Source organism: Dendronephthya gigantea, unplaced genomic scaffold (assembly GCF_004324835.1).
Source record: "Dendronephthya gigantea isolate DGI-Jeju-01 unplaced genomic scaffold, DenGig_1.0 000094F, whole genome shotgun sequence".
Taxonomy (NCBI): Eukaryota; Metazoa; Cnidaria; class Anthozoa; order Malacalcyonacea; family Nephtheidae; genus Dendronephthya; species Dendronephthya gigantea.
The window spans coordinates 758,835-770,280 of NW_021163104.1; the positions used below are offsets into that span (position 1 = coordinate 758,835).

Below are 11,446 nucleotides of genomic sequence, written 5' to 3' on the forward strand. Positions count from 1 at the left end.
ATGAAAATTAGCTGCTTCCAATAAACAACTTAAAACACACTTTTATACAGTTGGTTTATTTTTCTAAACTTTGACTGCGGAATAGGCTAGGCGTAGGAAAAGAATCTCCTCTTTGTAAACATACGGTCACATATTACACTATTTTGAATATTTATAAAAACAAAAAAATACGCGTTAGTGCATACAAGTTTTATATAAAAACAAAAAAATACGCGTTAGTGCATACAAGTTTTATAAAGCAAATCTTCTTTATTTAGCAACTTCATTTCTTCTTTCCAAATCCATGTGGTCGTATCTTCATCGATGTTGATTTAAGGGAATATTTATGTCCTTTCCAATACTTCCAGTTGACTCCATCAGCGTGCGATGTGTGTGCGCCATAATGATACAAACCATTCAAATTGGAATCATGGCAATTGCAATACCACCAGGCTCCTTTGTAACTCGCTGCACAGTTACCTTTCCAAATATCATTGTCAGAATCTTTGGTGGTGAAAGCCATACCGTTATGTCTTTTCAACGAGTCTCCTGCTGTACCTTAATGTAAAAGTATATGCATGGCCTATTAAAAATTAATAATGTAATAGAAGGAATAGGCTAGCAGTGCAATTTTATTACATTATATTTATTATATATTATTATATAATGTCAAAATCGTACGAGTGTTTCCAACGTGCGATTTGTCAACCACGAGAATGATTTTGCAATAACGTATACTTAATTCCTTATTCTTTACCTAATTCCATACTTATTAAATATCTTCTGTAAACTTCTGATACAATTAATTTTATTGAACTTCAATATAATTGTCAAATTTTATTGTTAAATTATATATTATATTATATATTGTCGAATTTGGAATTATTAATATTTAGCATAATTTAAATTCACATTTTCTATCCTGAATGGTAATTCGCTAATTGTATATACTAGAGTGATTTTTAATGGCTATGAGCAAGATTGCAAGTACAACTTGACGGTAAAAAGAAACTTCTGGGGTGCGAAATTTCCTGGGAGGAAAATTGATGGAAGCCATTACCGCTTATCACTTGATGAGTCAACGAAAAGGATGGAAAGAGCGGCAAATCAAATCACCCTGGCAATCCTCCTGTGTCAATCGCCCAGGGGCGCCGGAATATCGATAATAACGGGGGCAGATATTCATATATTCGTGTTCGCAGATCGTAAAAACAATCGATTTCAAAAGGGGTTAACTTAACCAGGTTGACAATGACTTTGAAATAGAGTCGAAACATCACCTTGAATATTGTGTCTTCTTTTTAACAACTCATATCTTGGGTTTACAAGATGTTTATTTTCGGAGTATTCTTTCTCTTATCTTTCTTAAAACTGTCTGCTGGAAAAGGTTTTTGTTTTGATATTGTTTTGTAATTTTTAAAGTTTTCCAAATTTTCAAAATGGAGATATTTTACTTTTTGCGTTTAACTGGCGAAATACCAATGTAGCCTCGTTAGTCGTTTCAACTCTATATATCGATAACTCGTTGATAATTTTCTAGGATACAATATTTAATATGCTTCAATTATAGTTCATTGCAAAGTTGATTGCAAAGATCGAGAGCTGGACCCTCCTATATATTTTTTTTCAAATATGACTCAGTTTAATGCAAAATGCTTACCATGAAAACCTCCAACATTCAACTTGTACTTCTCACTTTCGCTGCTAACTTTGAATGAATCATAATGAGCGTATCTGGTGTTACCAGATGTATCTTCCATGTCGATACGAAGTTCATTTTGTGAAATATTTGTCATCCTGTGTATTTTGTCAAGACCAAGCCAATATTCTCCGCTCCAGTTACCAAAACCTTGTTTATAATCTTGCCATCCTCGGTAGAAGTCAACACTTCCATCAAGACGACGTTGAAATACAGTCCATCCTCCACCTGATGTTGTCATATCACAAAACACTTCGAAACTTCCATTTCCATCCGGGTCAATTTGATAAATTCCACTTAGTTTTATTCCTTTATTGTATATATCACCGCAGTCTTTCACTAAATTATCAGAATAAGCACATGTTAAACACTTTTGGCAAACTTTATCACACTCTCGTTTCCATTGAAATTACTTATTAAAAATGCAAAGTGAATGAAGCGCATTTATAGGCATCAAACTGTCCAAGAGTTTTTTATCCACACCTGGTTTTGAATTGTTTTAATTTTTTCTGTCATCAACACATACCTCTTTCATTTTCATCGGAAGTGTTTTTAAAACAACTTTCATTGTAATCCTGTAATAAAGAATGTTAATTCCTTGTTGTTTGAAGTGCAGGATCATAACGACTGTAAGCCAACCAACAAAATTGAATCTTGCTAAAGCAGACAGGTTTATGTTTAAATGTTTTCCGGTGAAAAGTAGTTAATATATCTCAAATAACGCAACAGCTATAACTGCTATGCCACTAAATCATACCTTTTGTGGGTTAAGAAGATAAATATAATCATAAGAGGAGTTCTTCTCCAGTAATCTCTCAGATGTATTGTAAACCACGTTGTGTAACATTTCACAATTTGAATCATTTTTTGGAGTCAATTTCTTCTTGAAGTTGATAGACCTACAACATATCTCAGTTGCACATTCCAGTACGCAATCTATCCATTCAGAAACGACTTTTGTCTTAGCAACTGTTGCCATCAGTCTGAACCCTAAGGTATAAAATGTTTTTTAGGAAAACCTTCACATTGCCAAGGTTTGATAGGTGGGTGCGGAGTTAGGTGGGTGGTTGGTTAGGTTAGTGGTTCGGTTGGTGGGTGGTTGGTGGGTAGTTGGTTGGGTGGGTTAGTGGGTGTTTGGTAAGGTGTGTAGGTGGGTGGTTGGTTAGGTGGGTAGGTGGGTAGATAAGTAAATTAAAGTGTTTATAGAAAGGAACATCTTCATTTTATACCACACATCAGATACGTGGATGATGTGCGCATAGAATTGACCTGTCCCACATTTTCATGAACGAATAGGTTTATTACTTCGCGATGATTAACAAAAATGTGATGAATTAATTTTCAATGTTAATTTCTATCACTCAGAAGCTCTAGATGCAGAGACAATTTATTTAAACTAACAAAATGACTGAAGAACAACTTAGACATAATGTTCTGAAATGCATGTGACTTTCCAGGTTTCCAGCAAAAATTATGTTGATATAAATTTTACTTTACCTTCAAGACTGGAATTGTAGCAAATGTTTGCACTGGTTTCACTTGATATAACATTTAAGACATCGATTGATAAACATGATACATATAGGAATAAGAAATGTTTAAATTGCATGGTTCTTCAACTTTCAGTTGCAATAAGAAGAAATATTCCTGTAATGAAAATAGAAATTAAGCCTGCGTTACTGAATTTGGATCGGGAATGCCTTGAAATGAAGCGTGATTATAGAAAAATATATTCACTTGCCTAAATTGCATAAAGCAGTATTTTGTTTCGGTAAATTGATTAACTTAAAACCCAGCACTCCCCAACATTATTAAGCGATACTTTAATACCCAGATATTTTTCGAATGTCAGTTTAGCCAAGATGAAGATTTATTGTGTACGCTATGATTGAGGCAAAAAACTCGTGACTGACATTCATTTGCGTAAACACGTAGTTTGCTTAATTGATACAGTTTGTTTATTTTTCTCTCCCGGCGCTTGGCAACTAAATGTTGCTTGCATGTGAACGACTTAACAAGATAAAAGTACACTCAATATTTCACACACTTAATTTTTAACCGTTTTTAATGAATAGTCCTAAACAAAAAAATATTGAAATTGCGAAAACAATTTCTACAAGAGGCGAAAACATTCTCGATCTTAAATTACCACTGATCTCGACCGTGTGAAGATAATTGAACTCTTGAAACCAAGTGATTCAGACATTTCAACCGACCACAATGCTATCATTTTCGATCTCTTCCTCTCATACAATCTTTTCGCTAAGGTAAAACAAACGGTGTTTGATTACCGACGCAGTGACTTCGATGGTCTTCGAAGGCATCTTCAATCCCTCGATCTCAGCCGACGCATATCAGAGAATGGCGATATCAACCAGGATTGGATGGTGTGGAAAAATGCGTTTTTGGAAGCGGTATCCAAATTAGTGCCAAGAAAAACACTCCGAGGTCGAAACCATCTCCCTTGGATGAACAACACGATACTTCATTACATTAATCTCCATTAGAAAGCGAGGATTAAAAGATACTGTCATCGAAGTGACCACCTCAAGCAAAGATTTCGAGAGCTCCGCACGACAATCAAAAGAATGTTGCGTGAAGGTCGCTTGGACAATATCAACTCCATATGTTCTTCCCGAGAATACAATCCGAAACGTTTCTGGTCGTTTTTCAAGATTTCAATTTTCCAATTTTTCATGTTTCCAATATTCCATTAAAAGTTTCGGTCAAAATTAACGAAAATCAAAGAATGTATTTCGATAATAACGCTGAGATTGCAAAAATCCAAAGGAATACTTCGCATCGATCTTCACAAACGACACTGCCAATGACTTCAATCCAGAACAGCATCCGGAAGAGGACATTATTCTCCTTGAAGACATTAATCTGACTAACGACGAAGTGTCAACGGTGTTAACTAAGTTGAAAAACAATAAAGCCCAAGGTCGACGAAAACCTCATTCCAAATCACTACTTTACTCTGCGCACTCTTCAACAAATCCTTACGTTGTGGTGTCCTTCCTGATGAGTGGAAGTTAGCAAATGTCGTGTCTGTATTAGTTAACCTGCACCGTAAAACGAGAACGAACGAATATGCAAGTATGCTAATGTTTTCATTGAAATTATGAAAAGCTGATTGGTTGGCATATTTAAACATATACGAATGGACGAAAGCGACAAACGAATGAACGACAAAGAGTCGCTTGCTTGTACTGAACATGTTTTCAACCGTATTGTAATACTTGTATATTGTTTTCTCTCGTTGTGCTGATAGAAAAACTACATTTCGGCTCATTCAATCAGGGATGGTAGAAGATAGTCTTAACTTAAGGCCGTAAAGAAGATACACCCAGACATGTATTACCATTAGATATATATTTAGGGATATGCAATACACATGCATGCGCACGTAAAAATCTCACATCTTGTAACTGAAAACGCCAAAAGAATTGTAATTTCATCACATTTTTTTGAGCCTAATAGGTGATCATAATAACAGAAAGGAATTTCATGTGATAGAAATTATTTGGCGTTAAGTTTAACTCGACTTTGTGATATTATTGTAATTTCCATAACATGCCAGTTAAAACGTATATTCAAATCCCAGGAGCATAATAAGTTCCATAGCCACAGTAAGCTTAAATGCAAATCAGCAGTAACTGCTATATTACGATTATTAAATTATTTGCTGCATTGTGCAAGAGACAATCTGTTTGAAATCGCTCGCGGCTGGATTTCTTTAACTTTTTTAAAAATGAATGCAAGACAAGTAAGACGCATAGGTGATGTTGAAAGACGATTAATTCATGAGCGGTATATGGAGAATGGTCCCATTTGGGACGTCATTGCAAACGATATTGCAAGGCATGATAGGTTTGCCGAACTTCCTGATAACGTTCAAGACCTATATGCAAATGTTGGAAATCGGCGTGCGGTGAGACGAAGGCTTCGTGATTTCATTGTAAGAGAGCAAAGAAAGTACGTATAAATAACTGTTTAGTAAAGGCATTTGATTTTTATAGGTATATTCTATACTACAAATAACGACGAATTTGATCATTTTCACGTTTTATAATAGTGGCTTAGTGGAGAGGGTAAATGAAATGAGATACGCCAATCGTCAAAATGCCTTTGACAGAGAAGCCGCGCACGGAGCCATTATCAACCGAATTCAGGCGAACGCTGACGCGGCAAATCCTGATCCGCCTCTGAATCCCGGTGAAAACCCAAATCAACTAGGTGTGGAAGATAATGGAAACGAGGACATGAACGGGGGCGGAGATGAAGTAGAGGACCAACGACCAAATCCTCGCGATGAAGTTCCTCAAGCACAGGCAATTCCTATTCCTGCTGGAATAGCTGCGGCTCAAGGAAGGCGCCCATATCACGCGCTGGCACGAGAAAATGCAGAAGCACTGAATTTGTTGCTGACCAGAGAAATCCCAGTGCTTACGCAACAACTGCACCAAACAATGGAGTTGACGAATGAACTAATAAGGCGTCGTTTAGAAGACTATTAGTTTCTTGCAATTCTCTTATTTTATACAAAAGTTGTTGTGTGAATTTAAATACAGTAGAGATAGGTTGCCAGTTGTTCGGGGTAATAAGGCCCCAGGTATGTACAAATGTTCTGGGTTAATAACTGAAAATTGAAAATTATTATCTTATAAAATATTATATCATATATACACACAACAATTTCTTGTCCCATCGTATATTAATTTAGCAAATTAGATAGCTCTCGAAAGTTGGATGTGCCGTTGTGCTAAAAACGAGCAGAGTTCTGTTACAATGGGGAACATCCAGCGTTCATGGCGCCACAGGTGGCTCACAGCACCATACTCCTTTACCCTCCTAATGCAATGTTCCACACGTGTCCGAACTCTTGAGTGTTCTCTATTGAACAATTGCCTTGTAACGTTGCCAGCTACATTTCTCCATGGTGTAAGAAGAGGATAAACACTAGGATAACCTTTATCTGCTAATATATAAACACCTGGTGGTAAGTGGAGTTCTTGTCCAGTTCCGATATTTGGCATTAATTGAAATTGACCGCTGTCGTTGTTATGCCCTAGGAATCCAGATTGAATGTATACAATATTTGAATTGTTATCCATGATTATCTGGGTGGAAAAATTATGGTATCTGGAATAACCGCTATAAAAATCTTGCTGCCGCTCAGTTTGCGGTCTTTGTATGGCATGACGCGTTCCATCAATTACGGCCACAGCACCTGGAAACATATCCCAATGATTTGCTATCTCTAACCATTGTTCAGCTGTAGGCCACCTAACGAATTGTTTAAAATATCTCCATAACACAGGAAGCAAAAATCGAATTTCCCTTTCGATGGTTGTAGGACTCACCATGAATAAACCACTCAAAATTGAAGCTTCGGGATACATCCGAAGCCAAATTATAACTACCAGAACTCTGTTTCTAATATCAAGGATGAATGGGTTATCACGAACTCTTAATCGCCTACGCCTGGTGTGAAGCGTGATATACGGTGTGACGTCTTAAACGATGCGTCTAAATGATTCTACGCTCTCGCCCGTCATAGTCCAGAACAAGTGTTCACACCTTTCCAATTCACTATAGAAATCCCTTCCCGGGAAGTTTGAACCGAAAAAATCTGGAGAAAGAATCTGTTCAATACGAGCTCTTGGTAAAATAGCTTGAGCGCACGTTGCTATTATAGCAGACAAATCATATAGATGCATTATACAGGCAACTAACGTAGTCAAATAATTGTCGTCAGTCGCTTCGATCTCGCTTGTCTGCTCTTCCATTGCGGCATTTATCACCGGTATACATATCGAATATATTGCCTGAACGGCGTTGTGCAAATTTAATAGCACTATGTTTAAAAGGTCTAAGTCGTCTGCCATGCTTTTTCAAACAGCTCAATCGTAGTTCGCACAATTGCAAATGCACCTGGAATTGCATATAAATACACGTATATGCAAATGTCTTAAATCACCTGAACAAATGCTTAAGAATTGTTGTAACAATTGCATTGAGGCCACTTAACACGACCTTGATTAACCATAAAATTCAATTGAGTTTACGAATTGATGACTTCGGTAAAATACTCAGGGTTCTGTATATAATATTATTCAACTTAGTTATTCCTCAGTTTGGGATGTTACCATTACAGTTCATCAATCATCGTCACCTTGTTGCATGCCCCCTGTTTTAACCGTATATATACACGATATCACAACACAAAATTACATGACCAAAATATGCATGCTATGGCTTAAAGTTTACAAACGAATATGATAATAAACTTGTTTTAGCCAATAGAAACCATCTATTTGAATGATTGTGAACCGTACTCTCGTTCAGTTAATGAGGCTACTCGTTCGTTCTCGTTCTACGGTGCAGGTTAACTATTTAAACGCGGTGACAAATCGTACGTAGAGAACTACCGTCCAATTTCGTTGCTTCCTCTTTTCTCTAAAGACCTGGAACGTTGCGTGTTCCACAACTTTAAACATCACGTTTTTCAACCCTTGTCAACACAGTCCGACAAAAATCATGCGTGACACAACTAGTACTGATTGAAGTATTCAAACAGATAGGCCGGAAATTAGACCACGGTAAGCAAATGGACGTAATCTACTTGGACGTCTTGTCGAAGGCATTTGATAAAGTAAGTCACGATCAGCTCTTGCACCGATTGCGCGAGTTCAGGTTTCGAGGTAACATTCTAAACTGGTTTTCATCCTATCTCAACAATCGTTATCAACAGACAGCTGTTGGTGGAGCATTTGATAGACCATTACCGGTGACATCCGGCGTCCCACAAGTCTCGATTTCCGGTCCACTGCTGCTTCTCTTGTACGAAAACCACCTCTCCGAAAGTGCGGACAAATCTAGCATTGCAACCTTTGCAGACGACACAGAGATCTTTAAAACAGTCGACAATATGTGTGATGCATCTTCGCTTCAAGATGATGTAACAAATTTTAAAGAACTTTCCAGTAAGGTAAACCTGATATTAAACGGTGAAAAATGTAAAGTTTTGCGAATAACCCGAAAACATCAGAAAATAGAACACCCCTACACACTACTTTATACCGTCCTAGAAAGCACCGTTCAAGAGCGTGACTTGGGAGTATGGACTTCTTCCAATTTGACTTTGTCCAAACATGTTGAAGACCAATGTGCTCAATCAAGAAGAATGCTCGGATACGTTACACCTCATTCCACTCTGCTATTGGCACGAATTTTTGGATCTGGTGTTCTACTTTTAAAGCATGAATGGGATGATAAAAGTTAAAGATTGTGTTCTACCATCAATTAAGAACCGGGAGAGATCAACACGATCAACCAACCCCGCGTGCTTGACGTTCATCACACCAAAGTGCAAGACTGTAACATTCCAGAAGTCTTTCCAAAAGGGCTGACAACGAAGAACATAAGCTTTTGTCGATTCAAAAACGATCTTTATAACTATTACCATTTGGCCTTGAATATATATGACGCGAAAAATCCTAAAACTTGGAAGTCTGTTTGTTTGTCTTGTGATTGTAACGCGTCCCGTAATTTGTCTAATTCCAACTCGTGTCGCTATTAATTCAAATGAGTGTCTTTGTGTTCGTTTTTTCCAGCTTTGTTACACGTAAAATTTCTTCACAACTCACAAGTAGATTCTCCTGAGAGATTTGAGCAGTCATTTTGCTCTCCTGAACTCACGGAGTACAATTTTATTCTGCTCCTTCACAAGGAAGATTTTCCTGAGTGTAAACTAGATATTGTGTGGAGATTGTATGATGTCTGTTTTATTTGTTTTTTAAAGGGCTGCTGTAATTGGCGTGAGCTGTAGCAATACCCTGCCTCTATTATCATTAATTTTTGTGAATATTCATGTATTTTTATTAATTTTGTGCTGCTCGTGTTTGTATTACTGTATCTTGTATTCAAGTGGCAAAGCAAAATAAATAAATAAATAAATAAATATTGAAATTACATGGGAATCGCCGGTAACGGCCGAACAATTTTGTTTCAATGTTATAGTCTGAAAAGTTCCAGACCCTTGATATTTATTTCGAGAAATATTGCCAGCCCCTTTTGACGTTTAACTATTAAATGAAGGAAATGTAATTAATTCCCTGTTTTCAAAGGCGTCCGTATAACCTAAAAGTTCCTAAAATAATACAACATTCGCCGCATTTCACGAAACAAAGTCATTGGAAAAAACTATAATATTTAAAATAACTTACCACAACTTTGATTAAGATATATTGAAAATTATTTGAGGGCTTTATTTGAAACAGCTTGTTTGCGTAGAAACCCGAAGAACGGTAGCTAGGATACATGTTAACACCTGCAAATAAATTATTTAAGAGCACGTGCAAGCTGCATATATTGAATATTGACGATCCTTATTGCAGGATTGGGTTATCGAAGGATTGGTTACTTTCCCTCGAGCATCAAATGAAATTAATCTCATTGTAGTCCCAAAAAGCAGATTTTTTTATTCATTACTCCAGCGTAAGTTGAAAAATGTCAGGGCTTTGTTTTATTTGAGTCATTATTTTACGTTGCAAATCTTTTTGGGACGAAATATATTTAAATCAGTCTGCCAATTCTTCAAACCTCGTACCCAGGACCTGTCTCTCATTGTTTGTATTTTTTACGTATTTGTCGCTCGATGATTGTTCACGTGGTTCATCAGTTTCATGTTTCCACATAATGTGCAGACGAGTTTAAGTTTTATTTACATAATTTTATGTAGATATATTAATTTTACATCGGCAAGGCTATAAAACAAGTCTCCAGATATTAATTATATGTCTAGTTTGTTGTAAATAACAAATCTCTTTGATCACTAACTGCTTGTTCTCAAAAAAATTCTTTTCAATATTTATTAATATCTGCTAAAAAATTTTACTAATTGCTTTGTATAATTAATCTATAAAATACGCAATTTGACGCGTCATTAAAAATATTATATGGCAGAGGCTTCTCAAAGTGTATTATAAAAGAACGTGAATATAACGCGTGTTTTGATTGTTCGAAGCCCGTGCTTGGATAATAGACCTCCTCGGTAATTACGTCACAACTTTATCGTTTTAAATTTAGAACCACCTTAAATGAGACGGATTTCAAGTTTTTCTCTCACAACCTAGGTACAAAGATACAAAACATTTTTCTACCATGAAAAATAATTTTTCATTTTGAGTAATAAGCATGGCAATAAGCCATAACGCAGCAACGAGGCTCGCGGTCTTTGCTCCTCAGTCTCGTTCTCGTGTTATGGCTTATTTCCATGTGTTGAAGAAGGATGTTTTGCATCTTTGCACGTGGCTCGTGAGAGTAAAATTTGAAATCAATTTCATTTAAGGTGGTTCTAAATTTAAAACGTTGTGATGTTAAAATGGTGTGACGTAATTAGCTCAATTTGAAGTTTTTCATGTAACGAAAATGCTTTTACATGCAACCACGTGCAGCGAGCTTGTCAGTAGGTTTTTGCGATGAGTGGAAAAGGGTCTTACAAAAATTGATAATTAATAAGAATAATAACGTCTTTATTGAATACATTGGAACACATGTTTACAAAGTAAACATAATGAAATTAAGATCCGAATAACTGAATTCAGCTAAATATTTGAATTCAACATGGCCGTCGTTTCGTTTAGCACAAATAGTTGTTCGCCTGCGCATTTCACGAAACACTCTCCGAATCACTTCAGGCTGCTGTTTTAATGTGCTGGAGTCTACATTTTTGTTTTCTCTCGCATGTTTAGAATTAAAGTC

General features: G+C 36.5%; 1 protein-coding gene across 1 annotated transcript; it reads right to left on the reverse strand.

The window, feature by feature from the left end:
• Nucleotides 1–262: 262 nt before the first annotated feature.
• On the reverse strand, nt 263–3,908 carry LOC114533744 (microfibril-associated glycoprotein 4-like). Its single transcript, XM_028555338.1, has 4 exons — nt 3,828–3,908; nt 3,552–3,688; nt 1,640–2,016; nt 263–537 (listed from the first exon to the last, which is right to left on the reverse strand). The coding sequence occupies exons 1-4, from the start codon at nt 3,906–3,908 to the stop codon at nt 263–265; spliced, it is 870 nt and encodes a 289-aa protein (XP_028411139.1).
• Nucleotides 3,909–11,446: the final 7,538 nt, after the last annotated feature.